This window comes from Nelusetta ayraudi, unplaced genomic scaffold, assembly GCF_046127955.1.
Source record: "Nelusetta ayraudi isolate G7.1 ecotype Tasmania unplaced genomic scaffold, CSIRO-AGI_Nayr_v1 ptg000026l, whole genome shotgun sequence".
NCBI lineage: Eukaryota > Metazoa > Chordata > Actinopteri > Tetraodontiformes > Monacanthidae > Nelusetta > Nelusetta ayraudi.
Window position 1 is genome coordinate 4517501 of NW_027466076.1, and position 15878 is coordinate 4533378.

The 15878-nt window shown below is 45.7% G+C and overlaps 1 protein-coding gene across 1 annotated transcript in view; it reads left to right on the forward strand.

Annotated features, from left to right (window-relative positions):
• Positions 1-15878, forward strand: part of ror2 (receptor tyrosine kinase-like orphan receptor 2) — a 35449-nt gene that overhangs the window by 15126 nt on the left and 4445 nt on the right. Inside the window, exons 2-7 of the mRNA XM_076029221.1 lie at positions 3414-3485; positions 11351-11638; positions 12307-12337; positions 13620-13741; positions 14310-14624; positions 15083-15337. Of these exons, the coding sequence (XP_075885336.1) occupies positions 3414-3485; positions 11351-11638; positions 12307-12337; positions 13620-13741; positions 14310-14624; positions 15083-15337 (1083 nt within the window). The remainder of the gene's footprint in view (positions 1-3413; positions 3486-11350; positions 11639-12306; positions 12338-13619; positions 13742-14309; positions 14625-15082; positions 15338-15878) is intronic.

Here is a 15878-nt window from a genome sequence, read left to right on the forward strand (position 1 = left end):
GAGGAGACAGAAAAGGGGAAGCTGCCTGTGCACAGAGACCCTTGGCCTTCTGTCCATGCTGAGTTCCTCTTCCAGCATTGCTTTGGATCCCTCGGTGCCAAAAACTACTAAAGCGGGTTTGGTGTCCCTGATGTCGTTCCATAGGCCTGTCCAGCTCTTGAACCTGAACCTGAACCCCCCCCCCCCCTCTCCCAAAAGAGAATCTATGGACCATTGTCAAGAGGAAATGAGAGGCAGCTGACCCAACATACTGATGAGCTGAAGTTCACCACCGATGCAGCTTCAGTTTCCATTACAAATCATAACTAACCATAACAAATCATAACTAAGCGTATTAGTGGGCTAATTCATGCAAAAAAAGCAGCCAAGTTTTGCGTCCATAAATGAATTGAATTTATTACATTTGTATCGAGATTTCTGTAAAAACGATGCCTTATTATAGAATATTTGAATCACTTTTGAGATACCAGATTTGTTGGCTTGCGTGAGATCTAAACTACAAGATTAGGACAGTAAATCCTTTACGTATTTGCTGTGAATATATGTAATGAATGCGGAAAATCTGAACTTTTCACCTTTGGAATTAAATTAGGGGAAAAGCTTTTCTTTCCACCATTGACCTGATGGTGAGGATCTGCTCAAGGCAGTTCTTTTACTTGCCGCTGAGCAGTGCAGTTCTTGCTCTAGATGGGAGTCACCTGCCCTCCACAACCCTTTTATTTTGTGGTGATATGGAAATAAAATGAATTTGAATGAATATTTGACATTGCCGCCTGGTTCATTATATAGTAGCAACATATTAGGAGTCTAACAAAACCAGAGACCTTGTCGTGGGGTTGTCTTCACAGATCTTCCTCATGTGCGTATTCCTACAATGCTGGTGTTCTTGTCACATGTGTACATGAAGCTACTTGAGTTGTCCTGGGTTGAGTTTTAGCTCATTTAGATATCAAATCGCTAAATGTGGGCTCACCTGCCGTGCGTTGCCAAGGCCCCTGAGTGAATCACAATGATAAAACTGCCGGTTATTATCATCTCATCGTTGCGTGTACTTCATGTAATCACTGTGAAAAATTGCGATTTTGGTAAAAAAAAAAAATAATAATAATAATAATACCTTGAGCGCCAGCAGTTTGCACCCACAAGAGTTTGGGTAGAGGGTGAATTCTCAGCTAAGATTTCCTCCTCGGACACTGTGGTTATTTGCTGAGGTTTGCCTTTAGCGAGCAACATCAGTTCTGCCTCTGAGGAATATCTGCCCTCAAGAAGTGTTTGTACAGCTCCAATCTATCCACCGGGAGTTTGCCAGAACTTCCGGAGAGGTTAAAAAGTGAGGGCAGAAAATGTCGAGGTTTTGGAAGCGAGCGCTCGGGCCGGGAGCTGAGGTAGCTGTTTATCTTCGCTTCCTGCCTTTGCACGTTTTCACGCACCGGGGTCTAACACGCCGAGCTAATGTGCGGTCAGTTGGCCGTACGCAACTGCACCCCCCCCCCCTCCCCCACACTCACCCACCCCTCCCCCCTCGGCCTACCCGCCAGCCTCCCGCCATCAAAGATCTCATCTCAGCGCTGCCTCCGAAGCCGCTCAGTCAGAGGCCCAGCAGCACCAAACACAACGCTCAACACTCTGCCTTTTGTGACTGTAATTCAGAACATCGAGGCGCAATTACGGCGCAACAGTCGCGCTTTGAACACACCGTGTAAAAGGGGCTAAAGGTTAATGGATGGAGAGGCTGCGAGGACATGTGCACAAACACACACAAGACACACACACACACACACACACACACACACACACGGGGACAAGCCCGCGCATACAAGACGCTTTAACGGGAGAGGGGAAGGAAAGTGTTGAGGTGTGCCAGAAGGCCTTCAGTCAAAACCCCAATAAGACGGAGCCGCGGCCGGGCCTCTCGCCTCTCAAAGGAGCCTTTCATGGCCGAGGCAGCAGGCTGCTGGAATGCGGCAACAAGAAGCTCTTGCTCAGCTTGGGGTTGAAAAGCATCCCACTGCCACCAAGCCCTCATTTTTCCGATGCTCTCGGAGCTGCTAATCAATCACAGATTTCTCGGGGGGTTGGGGGTGGGGGGGTGGGGGGGCAGTCGGGAAGCTCAACATGTGTTTTTTAATTATTGCGTTCGTCGGCTGCACCGGCGACGTCATTTTTTCTTCTTTTTTTTTTTTTTCCTTTTAACTGGCAACCTCTGTTTTTATGTGGCTTTAAAAGCTTGTTGGCTGATTGATACTGTGTGTCCCTCCATGGCGCAATCTACAAAGTATTTCAGATTTGTTTGAGAGGGACGAGGCGAGAATGTGGTTCACCCTGTTTTGCTGTTCGGTTGCCTGCAACCTTTTTTTTTTTTTTTTAGCCTCCGGCTCGTTGTATTCATTGATTTCATTCGGCGAGGCACTCATCTGCTCGCATCACAAAGGGAAGCCATGTCTTTTGATGTGTCCTCTTATCCAAAGTCGAATCACTGTGGGGACCACTGTTTTTTTTTTCAGGTTTATATTCCCAATTATTAAAAAGTTGCCAAAAATCTGTGAAATTTGATAAAAATTAATTTTGCCTTGTTGTTAAAATTAAGTAAGTTAAGTAAAGTTTTGTTGTTGTTTCCCCATTGCCCTCATGGTGGTACTGTGGGGTAATTTACATAGCTATAGGTAGCTTCATTTCAAAAGGCCCTTGTATTGCGTCACATGGTCATGAGGTGTTTTGTACTTCAACTGAGAATACAGTGAGAAAAACATTTTAGCGTTGTTATGAATTTGAAAACTAATTGAAACCAAGTCTGAGGTCCTCACGGAGCAGACAGAGCAGAATTCTATTTGTGCACACGTTCGCAGACAACCTGATTGATTTGCTGCTCGTCTGCATCATCACATGCTGTGCGCACCCCAAACCGAATAAGTGCACATTAAGTCTCCCTTATTTTAAGTAAAGCAGCTGAAAGTGGTCTGTCCATTGACTGCAGTTTAGCCCGCGTTAGCGAGGCGCCGCGTCCCAGAAGAGAGCTGCATTTCGTAGGAAAGACGCTCCAAGGTTATCCAAGGGGCAGTCCAGTACATGAGTACACAAATACTCACTGTAAGCAGATTGAAACTTGTAACTGGGGAGGTTCACAATGAATCGATTATTGATTAATTGTCGATTAAGAATTTAATCGATTAAATTGAATTAGTCGCAATTAATTGAACTTTTTTTTTTTTTTAAAGCTCTTTGTTGACTGAACTCGGAAAAATGCAATTGAGTTTAGTCAGCATCGCTGTCAATTCCCTGTCTAAATTCACCTGCCTGTCAACGACTGACCTGCTCATTAGCAACAATAAGTTTTGACTTGGAGCAATTTTTCTTCCTCTTCTCGTCCTCGCTCTAACCGTCACATCCTTTCTGTTCTGTTGCTCCTCCTGCAGCCGTGCCAGGACTGTCAGTGGATACAGATGTTCAGGTCGGAGCCCAGAGTGGAGCTGCACCCACAGCGGAAGGTAACATAATTACCTCATTATGTTTTTCGGGGCAGTTAGAAAAACAGACCATTTAAAAAAAGAAATGCCAGAGCCAAAAGAAAAACCTCTAAAGCTTGCTAATCACTGTGTAGTTTGTCATTGGGTGAACCAGTCCGCCAACACACATGTAAACGTGTCAGGGAAGCCACATCACTGGAGCAGTGTCCTTTGTTTTTTAAATATACGGTTTCAATTCCATTTATTCCGGGTCGAACTTAGGACCTCACTGAGTGCTGTACCTGCTGGTGCTGCCTTCACTGTCCCGGCAGAAGATAGACTAAAACTAGGAAGTTTCCCTGTTGTTGAATGAATTAATGAATGAATGAAGACATTCCATTGAAACAGGAACAGTTCTTAAATGGGAAAATAAATTTGCTCTAAAGGTAAAAAAATAAAAATAGACTTTATTGACTTCAAAGTGGTAAACTGTTCCAGTCGGATGGGGCCTGCAACTTAATTCTTTATGGATTTTTGGGGCGGTGAAAAATGGATGGGCCATATTTCTAAGAAGACATGCAAACAGTCATCAATGAGGAGCTCCTGTGTCCAATATTTCCCAACCAGCCCTTTAACAAGAACAAAAGCTGCATGTGTAGCAGCTCGGTTTTGCCAACACTTGTTTAAAACATGACAGATAGATCAGTCAGATCAGGCCTCTGCACACTGCACAGCATTTCTTTTTAACAAGGACCAAAAAAAAAAAGAAAAGTTGTTTACCTCCACCGTGTTTTGACTCCGGTGAATCACTGATTGGTTGCGAGCACGGAAACCCAGTCAAACGTTACGCGTGAACGTCGCTCGTTCACAATCTTGCCAACACTCCACTGAAATGTTTAGAAAATCAGAAGACGGTATTGACCGAGCCGGGCCAAAGTGGTTGGCAGAGGGCCGGGCCCAGCCGGCTGCCCAGTCACTCGGAGTCGACGACGCTTTCAGTACTCGGCTGGAGCCAAATCTCCACTGCTCGGGTTTTTTGTAAATACGGCTCAAGGCGAGCGGCTCTTCCGCTTCTGTTTGCACAGTTGAGTCCCCAGTTAGCCCAGACAAGTTAGCCCAGACCAGTTAGTCCAGACCAGTTCCAGACCAGTTCCAGACGCTACAGGTGAGACCCGGATCTGCCCACTTGGATTCCGCGTTGCCCTGTTTGGACCTTGCGTTTCTTTTTTTTATGATTGTTTTATTTCCAATATGCAAATTTGACAAGGCTTCCTAACTGCTTGTAAACAATTCCCTAACGTGAAATAATAACTCATTCATTTTTGCACTTTGCTTGATTCCTTCACTTAGATTGTTCCATCATTTGACACTGGTAAGAGATGATGCAGAAACTTTGTCACTGTTGTTGCATTGTTGGAGAAGCGCTAGCCTCGGCGGGCTAGGCGGGCTAGCCTCGGCGCGCTAGGCGGGCTAGCCTCGGCGCGCTAGGCGGGCTAGCCTCGGCGCGCTAGGCGGGCTAGCCTGAGCCTGAGTTAATTTTAGCTTTTCTAATACACACCAGCTTATTGACTCAGAGCTCAGTCAGGTCCAGTCTCATGCTTGCAGGTGCTGTTTTCACAAGCTTAGGCTTTTCCCATAGCAAACACTCTGCTGTGCACTTGCATTACGTGTACACCGCCCCCCCCTCCCCGCCTGCTTTTTACTTTCTGGGGTTAACAAAACGAAGGGGTGAGCGAAGCCCAAACATGTGAACACGCCAGAGGAATTTCTCTCTGTTTTGGTTCCTCCGCCAACTTGTTGTGCAGAGAAACACACGGAGAGACAAACAGCCTTGACAACTTAATGGCACTTTAGGTGCTGATTGGCAGTGGGAAGTAACAAAGTACAAATACTTCTGTACTGTACTTGAGTATTTCTTTTTTTTTTTTACTTTTACTCCCTACGTTTGTACACAAATATGTGTAATATTAAAGATACACATTTTTGTTAAAAGTAATTCACTTGCTGGCCAGAACTGCAATACTATTAATGATTACAATTTTAATGTCCTGCAGTTGAAAGACAGAAATCCTTGCATTGGGAGTAGCCAAGCTGTTCAAAAATGATTCGGATGCTGATGCCTCACGACATCTGACCCCTGACCTCTGGCCTCTGGCCTCTGGTCAGTTTAGTCCAGATTATTCTGTCACAGCTTTTTCATTTTTGCAAAACGATCATCAAATTTATTGTTTCATTAATGACAAAAGAAAAAAGAAATCATGCTTTTATTTTTTTTTATTTTTTATTTTTTTTACTTAAGTACATTTCAGAATCTGTTCTTTCTTACTTTTACTGGAGTAAAATAATTGAAGCAGTACTTTTCTTTCTTCTTTGACAGGGACTTTCACCAAAGTGTTTATTTTCTACACAAGTATCTGCACTTGTACTCGTGTACAGAATGTACAGAATGAGTACTTTGGCCACCCCTGCAGGTTGTGGCACCCTGTGACCAGGCTCTCCACGCCCCATTAATTCCACCAGATGCAACTGCGACTGGAGTTCCGGCTGCTGGAGAAACAGCCACGATTCCAGTGTTTAGTTCGACTTTCGGGTGTTTAGATTCTCCACTTTTGTTTACGCGACTCCGCCGATGGAGCCGATTTGCGTCGGCTGGAATGCAGAGTCGACGTGCCGAGACCTTTTTACCAGGTTATCTTTCGTTTGCATTGGCGAAACTGTGAAGGAAAATAAAGCTGGCGAAGTCAGGCTGCGTACGGTATCACATACCAGCGGTAGTGGAAGAAAGACACCCTTCAAGTCATCTTGCTGCAACATCCAGTAGCTGGACATCCACAGCTGGACGGAACAGCTGCATGAGCAGCATGTGGGTCAAAATGTTGGTGACTGCACTGAAATAAACTCTTCTTCTTCTTCTTTGGTTTTAACTACAGTCGCCAGACCAAGAGGAAAGGCCAGGTTTTAAACTTTGTTTTAAGCCAGGCTAAGCTGGGGGTGTGGTTGAGCCGTAAGAGAAAGATAGTTGATGGGGCAGAGGTCGATCCCTCTGCCATTTGTAAGAAGCTAATCCAGTCCAGGCTACGCATTGATTTTATGTTTTACAGGAGGGCAGGGGACTTGGAGCTCTTCTGTGACATGTGGACTTTTAACAGTGCATTGTGTGCAGTGACAGAGGGGGAATTATTTTTTAGCGACGTGCTTGTGTCAAAAAACAATAAGAAAATTATTTATTTATTTATTTATTTATTTAGTTTGATTGATTAATGGAAATGAGAGCGGCAAATAAATGTTATTTTTCAAAAATCAAAAAATCTTCTTCTTCTTCTTCTTCTTCTTCTTCATTTGTGAAGCACACTCTTCTGTGAAGCACATGGCTTCAGATAAGACCTTCAGCTCGTCTTCCGCTACGACCGTTTCTAATAGATGAAGGTGCGCGAGCAGCCCCGAGCCCTGCAGGGTTTCACAGCCCACCGCCACCACCGCCACCAGCAGCACCATGCAGCGCCTGCTTAACATCAGGGAAAGGGGGAAGCGCAATGCCACCGTGCGAGAGGTGTTTGCTGCTGGCTGTCGGCTCTGGGCCGAGCCACGGCCGGCGCTGGGACGTAATTGTTTTTCTTCGTGTTTTCCGAGTCATTCTTCAGCGGAGACAGAGAGAACCCCCCTGCCCACCCCCACCCCCATCCCCACCCTCATTCCTCACCCGCGCAGTGCCTTGAAGCAATTATTATTGCGTAAATAATCCCTGTCATAATAAACACAAGAGGTGCACCAACAGACACATTTCTGGGGACAACACAGCCGTCAGCGCCAGCTAGGTTCTTCTCTGCTGGCCTAAACACACTTGGAAAAGTATGTTTTCCTGTAAATATGATTATAAACTTATTCTCCATAGCCTGTTCTTTTCACATCAGATAATATCCACTTAGTTGCTTAGGTAGAGATTTTATCCAATCATCTTTCAGCTCACTTGTGTTGCAAAGGTTCCATGAAATCTGCCGTATTCAGGGTCGACACTGCAGGTGCCTTTCCGCTGTAAGCGAACGGAACTCAGTTAGTTACGACAGCCAATCAGATCTCGAGTCTGTCATGCTGAGACCAGGTAACTGGCTTTACACTGCATTTCACGCCTATTCGTCCTGTGATTGGATAAGAACCTGAGAACCTCTGAGACTGAACTCAACCTGGAGATCCGGCGGCCACCACGGCGAACTCACGACTGCTGCAGGAGAAGAAGCTGCACCAGCACGTTCAATTCTTTCATAACTTAATAGTTCAATAGTTTGTTTCATTATCGTCTCGTCGGTCTCAATGTGCAGTTCACTGGACCAGTTTGGGCTAGAGTGAAAGCTCACAGATTGTAGTGTTAGTGGACTTATTAAAACTCTGTTGAGGAATCTCTTGAAATCGCCTTTCTTTAATGAAGGTAATGTAATGTGTTAGTGTGATTCTGTATGGGTTAAGGAGCCGTGGTGTCATAGTCAGGGTAATATGAGGTGTATTCATTCAGGGTGGCCTAAATATGACGTCAGTGATGGCCCGGGCATGAAATGCACGGCCCGCCACCGCACACAGATATGCACGGACACAGCTGGTGAATACTTCCAGTATTGTTCGTTGGCCATTCAAGAGGGAGGAAAAAGGTTATAAATTGCAAACATATTTGGATAAATCCAGAGCAGGATGTTGAGCAATCGCAGGTGTTCCTCGGGAGAGAGTGAAAAAATGGGGGGGGGAAGAAAGGAGGATGAAGGATGAACTTTTCAATCCAGCCGTGTCGAGTTGCCAACAGCAATCTTTCTGAGTCAGCGGGGGAGTGGAGGGCTTTTCTCTGCGCACTAACACCATAATCCCGGACTTATGAAAGTCATCGCCGTTGTATCACACAGTCGCTGGGAGTTTGTGAGACCTGCATCTTATTTTACTTCCCTTTTTTTTTCAGAATTTAAGGCAGGAAATTGCATAAATTCCAGGCAATAATTTCAGGGGCAGGGCCACTTGCCCCTCAGCAGAGCTGAGAGAGTTTGAACAGAGGAGGCAAAGCCTGCAATAGTTTGCATTTAGTTAATGAATAAAAGCATGATTAGGAAACAAATCACTCTGCAGGTGTAGAAGAAGACCTTCAGTAGAATGTTTGACTGAAAAGTAGAACATTAGTCTTTTATTTAGTTGATTATTTGCTTTTTCTCCCCCCAAAAAAGAAATAACAAGAAGTGCAGTGTTATAAAATTAATAGAAGCTGGATGGATGGAGGGATGGATGGTCAGGCAGATAGGTGGATGGAGGGGTGGATAGATGGAGGGACAGGTGGGTGGATGGATGGATGTACGGATGAAAAGAAGAAGGCCTGGTGATGATCTTCCTCAGCAGCAGAACAGTGTGAGGCCTGCAGACCTTCTCATGTGGATGTCTGTGAGCGTTCCAGAAGGGAAGGCGACCCCTGATGAGAGAAGCTGATTTACTCTCCGTGTGGCTTCTGTTTTAGTGAAACAGCAGAAGGTCTTAACGTTTCCAAAACACTGCTGTGGCACATCAGTGATAAATGTGACCTCTAATTACAGGGAAGCAGTTCCCTCTGACAATAGACTGGACAGCGTCTCCAGACTCTCAGACTGAAGGACTCTCAGTTGGTTGCTTGGTTGCTTGGTTTCCGATGAAACTTTGCTGACGAGAGCAACGTTGGCAAAGTTTCAGTCCCAAACATTTCTGACCTGCCCAGTCTGGTTGAATGAAGCGTGAAATGCACAAAAAATGGAAAACAGGATGGATGGATGGATGAACAGATAGTTGAATGAATGGATGGATCGATGGATCGATGGGTGAATGGACAGATGGACGAACGGACAAATGGATGAATGAATGGATGGCCAGATTAATGTATGGATGGATGGATGAACAGACCATCCGTCTGTCCATCATTATGGATGGATGGATAAATAGACGGCCGAACAGATGGATGCATAGATGGATGGATAGAGGGACGAATGAATGGACGGATGGATGGACGACTGGATGAGTAGACGGACGGATGGATGGATGGGTGAATGAATGGATGGACAGATTAATGGACGGATGGATGGATGGACAGAGCATCCGTCTGTCCATCGATGGATGGATAGATGGATGGATGAGGGACTTATGGATGAGTGGATGGTCAGACAGATGGGTGGATGAATGGATGGAGAGATCAATAGACGGACAGACGGATGGTCAAACGGATGGATGGATAAATTCGGATATTTCTGTATTTCCAAGTACTGTAAAAAATAAAGTGCTATCAGTGCATCGCTAACGATTACTTTCAACTGCTTCCTCCTCCGCTATTATTTACGCCATGTTGCGTATGTTTCCAGCACCCAGGAGGCAAAACACTTGAACCTCGGCTTATGCAGACACACACAAACACACACAAACACACACAAACACACACTTCCCTCCGTTCTTGTCACATGATTGTGACGTACTTGATGGTCTGTTCCTGCCTTCTTGCTTCAGCAGTAGCCGCCGTCCTGACATGATGGTCGGAGACGCTGTAATTAAAGAGCTGTGTGGTGACATCAGTCATCTGAAGCCTCCGCTCTGCTCTGCTGCTGTGGTCGCCAGCCGGGACGCCACAGCGCGTGCACATCTCCCATTTTTTCCATTGCGTCGTCAGAACTTCCCACCTCCCCCCACTCCACCTCCTCCTGAGTCTGGCTGCTGCTCTCCAAGCAAACAGTACAAAGAGCCAAAGGGACTTTCTGGGTGTGTTTATCGATTGTGTCTGCAACCGGCATCGTTTCCCCCCTTTTATTCCCTTATACAGTAATCTGTGTTCCTGACAGGGATTAGCATCGGGGGGGGAATGCACCCGCAGAAATCTTGCAAGCAAGCAGCTTCACAGTGCACCAGTCCAAGTCCCTCAGCACCACTTTGATTTTTTTATTGCCATTTTCTGTTTGCTCGTCCCTCTTAAAGTGAACACTGGGAGCACTGGCAGCATTAGGGGCTGTAAAGTGAAACTGGGAACAAGCCCTTATACAGACTGGCTGTGCACAGACCTGTTTACACTACATTCTCTGGTCTGTCTAGAGCAGGGGTGGGCAAACTTTTTGACTGGTGGGGCCACCCTGGTTCTAAACTTTGACAGAGGAGCCGGAGCAGGAGCAGATGGATGGAGTGTTTGGGTGACCCAACGCATAGGAGAAAAAAAATATAGTTTGCAGTTTCATAGTTTGCCCACGCCTGGCCTAGAACGTTCTAGAACCACCTAGAACGACCTGGAACCACCCTGGGCCACCGAGGTCAGGTGTGGACAAACCTTTTGACTCGTGGGGCCACATTGGGTTCTAAAATGTGACAGAGGGGCCGGAGCAGCAGCAGATGGATGCAGTGTTTGCTGACCTACCTCATAGGAGGAAAAAAAAAATAGTTTGCAGTTTCATAGTTTGCCCACGCCTGGCCTTGAACTATCTAGAAACACCTCGGAACCACCTAGAACCACCCCAGAACCTCCCTAGAGCCTCCCAGAACCACCTAGAAACACCTCGGAAACACCTAGAACCACCCCAAAGCCTGTCCCGAACCACCTAGTACCACCTCTGGACCACCTAGGACCACCCCAGAACCTCCCTAGAGCCTCCCAGAACCACCTAGAAACACCTCGGAAACACCTAGAACCACCCCAAAGCCTGTCCAGAACCACCTAGTACCACCTCTGGACCACCTAGAACAGGGGTGGACTAACTTTTTGACTGGTGGGCCACACTTTACAATTACTAGTTGTCTCAAGTGTGATGTAAGAGTGGGAAATTCTGACTGTGACTCAATAAAATATGCTTTAAAAACAAAAAAACAAAAAAACAAAAAAAAAACATTCCTAGATGTTGGTCCCCCTCTGACAAACTGTCTCTGGCCCCGCCTCTGCACAGGTTACTTCCTGGAGTTCCAGGAGCCACTCAGCAACATCACCCACTGGCAGGGCCAGACCGCCACGCTGCACTGCAGGGTGACGGGGAACCCGCGGCCCACCATCCGCTGGCTGAAGAACGACGCCCCGGTGGTCCAGGAGCAGGGACGGATCACCGTCCGCAGGACGGAGGCCGGATCCAAGCTGCGCATCCAGGACTTGGACACGACCGACACGGGCTATTACCAGTGCGTGGCCTCCAACACGCTCAAGGTCATCTCGGCCACCGGCGTCCTCTACGTCAAACTGGGTGAGCATGACAACTGTATTCATTCCATCAGATTTGGTGAATTATTCCATATTAATCATATTGTGAATAATTTAAGATTTTCTTTTTTTTTTTTTTTTTTAGCTAATTCTCATTTTAAGGATGTCCAAAAACTTTTTTCCACTACTTTGTCTTACTCATAAAGCTGCTCAACTATTTCTAGGATAAGCTCATCTGAAAAAATAAAAAAAATTAAAATGCCAGTTCTTCTTGCCCTGCAGTATTTATTGGGTGTGTGAAAGCCAGCTGGGTGCAGACTGCTGAGGTTTATGACGTGCTGCTCTCGGTTGTTCCCTGCGGTCCGTGTAGTGTGTGTGACATTGAACACGACACAGGAAAAGAGTGGAGTGCGAATATTTCCTCAGGCTCCCCCAGGTTTGAAGCGTTTCTCAATTAGACGAATGCAAAAAAAAAGTGCGGGAGTAAAAAAAAAAAAATGTTTATTTCATTTAGAGGTCTAAAATATTTTGAAAATGAAAGTGCACAGCAACCCTTTGAGGTTCAGTTGAAGTCTTCAGTTTAGTTGCAAAAGCGGCGACGACTTTCTTCACATTCTGGGTTGAAGACGTCATTCTTTGAGAAGTGTGCTGTGTTTTGCACAGATTTCAATGTTTTAACTGTGTTTTTTTGTTGTTGTTTTTTTTTTACAGGCCAGACACCCACACACGACCCAGATGAGACGTAAGTTAAACATCTTTTTTTTTCAAGTCGGTTTTCATTTACACAACCCGACCCAGAGAGGAGTTTGTTCTGATAACAGCGCAGACGGAGCCAAAACCTCACAGACATCCAACACTTCCCAGTTGTCCTGCTCGCAAGTACTCAGCAATACCATTAGGGTCTGTGTATATAAGTGGAAGGATGGCAGTAATATATATAGTAAATCCAAACAGGGGGGCAGTGGGCGGCTGTTACTGTTATTATTATCTGCTGCTGCTGCTGCTGCTGCTGCTGCTGCTCTCGGCGGTGGGTGAGAGAACCAAGCTGCAAAGTCCAAGTTGTTTTCTGCTGCTTTCTCCTATGCACGCAGCGCTTGCTCTGCTATCTTTGGGCGGAAACTAATCGTTTGGCTCAGCGTGTTAATGCAGTCCGCTTGAAATCCAAACTTGTGTAATCGCCCAGGGTCAAAAAACCTCCCATTTATCATTGTGAAGTAATTCCCTGATAGATGCCTCCCTGCTCTGCTGGTGTATCTCTTATAAATACCAACCCTCCCCACAGAAATGCATTAGTGCTGTCCTTCAGTGCTGCGCCACCTGTTGGATAGCTGCAGCAATGGAAAGAAGAAACAAGGTTTTTGTGGAATAAATGCAGGACTTCTTTCTCAAATTAAGAATGGATTACAATACTGTTTTTTATATTTATTTATTTATTTAAAAGGTTTCCATCTGCAGTCCCTGGTCGGTCAGAAGAAGTAACAATGCCAAATAGATGTGAAAAATACAACAACTGACACACAGAAACACTAAGACGGCACATAAAAGCTCAGATTTAAAATTCGTTCTGACAGATCTGATTTCCTTTCAGCCCCTTTACTGCTGCGTTTGCTCTATATTTTCAGAGGTTTACAAGCTCTAACGGATAAATACGGCCTAGTTCCTTAAATATAAAATGTGCCGAATGTGTGAAATCCAAACAAGTATCGCTGCCGTAGCTGCGCGAGGCCTCCGGGATACATGACGCTGGATCTTCTTCAGCCTCTTTCAGTCTTGTGGGTTTGACTCACCAGCTCGGAACGAGTTGCTTAACCCATCGCCACTCAGCAGTTTTCGGGGGCGGAAAGAATGCACGATGACCTGAGTTCAACCAAGTGTTTCTGGAGGCCTCAGCAAGCCGCCCTGTGACGTCAGCCTCACACCGACCCCCTTTTAGCCTTTAGCTCCTGCGGGCTACAAGCAAAAAGAGATGTCGTTTGAAGGAATTTTCATGAAAAAATAAGTGACTCAATTTTTTTTTTTTCCAGATCGCATGACAAAGGCTTCTGTCAGCCGTACCGGGGCATCGCCTGCGCTCGCTTCATCGGGAACCAGAGCATCTACGTGGAGTCGCTGCAGATGCAGGGCGAGAGCGAGAACCGCATCACAGGTGAGACAGTGAGCATTCGGCCTTCTCACCATCGATATTAAGACGAAGCCTCGACAGATTCGTGCTTTGGTTGTTCGTGTTGGCTGTCAGGGTGCCACCGGGCATTTGTAGACTTGATTTTTTTAATAATAGCAATTGTGTACAATCCAGCTGCCTGACAGAAGTCATAATTAGGGTGACTGCTTGTGAACGAAGAAGAAGGTGGACGAGGTATCCAAGTTTGGGTGCGCAGGCCACCGTAGTTCACTGGCAAACCCAGGAGGAGGGAGGAGGAGTGAAAGATGCAACAATCTGAAATGCAACCACTTGATGTCACTGTTTCTTCTTGAAAATCTGCAAATATTACACACTGGACCTTTAAATTAGGGGTGAGATTTGAGATTATCCCCGACTTCAAGTTAATACAGAACCGGTATTGCTTCAAAATTTAACCAATAAAACAAAAGTTTGTGCTATTTCCGTTCCCCGTGCTCTGCTCTCCCCGTGATCATGATTATTGATCGCGTCAGCCGTCAAGCGACCATCAGTTTCTCTGATTTCTAATCTTTTTCCCCCTCCTCCCCCCAAGCTGCCTTCACAATGATCGGCACCTCCACTCACCTGTCGGACCAGTGCTCCAACTTCGCCATCCCCTCCTTCTGCTACTACGTCTTCCCCCTGTGCGACGAGGGCTCCTGGGGGCCTCGGCGGCGGCAGCTGTGCCGCGACGAGTGCGAGGCCCTGGAGAACGACCTGTGCCAGGCCGAGTACACAATCGCTCGCTCCAATCCCATGATCCTCATGCAGCTGGAGCTGCCCAACTGCCACCTGCTGCCCCGGCCGGGCACGGCCGAAGCAGCGTCCTGCATGAGGATAGGAGTGCCGCCGGAGAAACTGGGTCCCTGTAAGTGGAGAGCACAGTGTAATAAGATAAATATATATACATATATATGCATATATGTATATATAAATACATATGTATATATGTACATATATGTAGAATGTTATGTATAGTATGTAGTAACTCAAACTCTTCTATATACATGTATATATATATATATATATACACATATATGTATATGTATATATATATATATATATATACATATATACGTATATATGTATATACATATATATAACACAAATAGTCTTATATATTTAAATTTCCAGTATAAATGTATACACAGATATAAAAGATCTACTACAGTACAACTACAACTCAAACTCTCAAGTCACAAGTTTGTAGTTTTAATCCAAGTACGACAAAAATTCCTAACATTATAATATTATCACTCTTACCAAATAGCTAATATTTGCCTTGCGTCTTCAGACCCTTGCTAAAGTCCTGCTCCGCCTTTGCAGACTCCCCGACGGACCACAGCTGCTACAATGGCAGCGGGGCCGACTACAAGGGCACGGTGAGCGTGACCAAGTCCGGCCACCACTGCCAGCCGTGGAGCGCTCAGTACCCCCACAGTCACCACATGGCCAAGAATTACCCCGAGCTGTGGGGGAGTCACAATTTCTGCCGCAACCCAGGAGGCCAGATGCAGGCGCCCTGGTGCTTCACGCTGGACCCTCAGGTTCGAGTGGACCTGTGTGACATCCCAGCTTGCAGTAAGTCTGTCACCCTCATAACTCTCGTAACACATATATACTAGTTTGTGCAAATAGTATATGGTATGATTAATTTGTATATTGATATCAATATGTAATTTGTCTGCCTGGCAGCACATTTCATAATTAGCGTGACAGCTCACATCTTCTAATAAACCAACAAAGAAGACTGTTGACAAGGTATCCAGGTTTTGGTGCGCATGCCACCGTAGTTCACTGGCAAGCTCAGGAGAGAGAGAGAGAGAGAGAGCGAAAAATGCTGCAATGTAAAATGCAACCACTTGATGTCGCTGTTTCTTCTTCAAAATCTCCAAATATTGCACACTTACAAAACCTTTAACTTTAGAAATGATTTTTCATAAATAGGCCACTTAACTATAACCCAAATAGGGAGAGTGCACGGCGCCGTTCACCATGCGTGCAGCACTGTGATGTCTGCATCTTAGAAAACATGTGAAAATGTGATGAAGATTGTTCAAATTGTGTGCCAAGCGCTTGGAGACGCCTCTGGATGTGATTTAGCACTTCTCCAAAATAAATA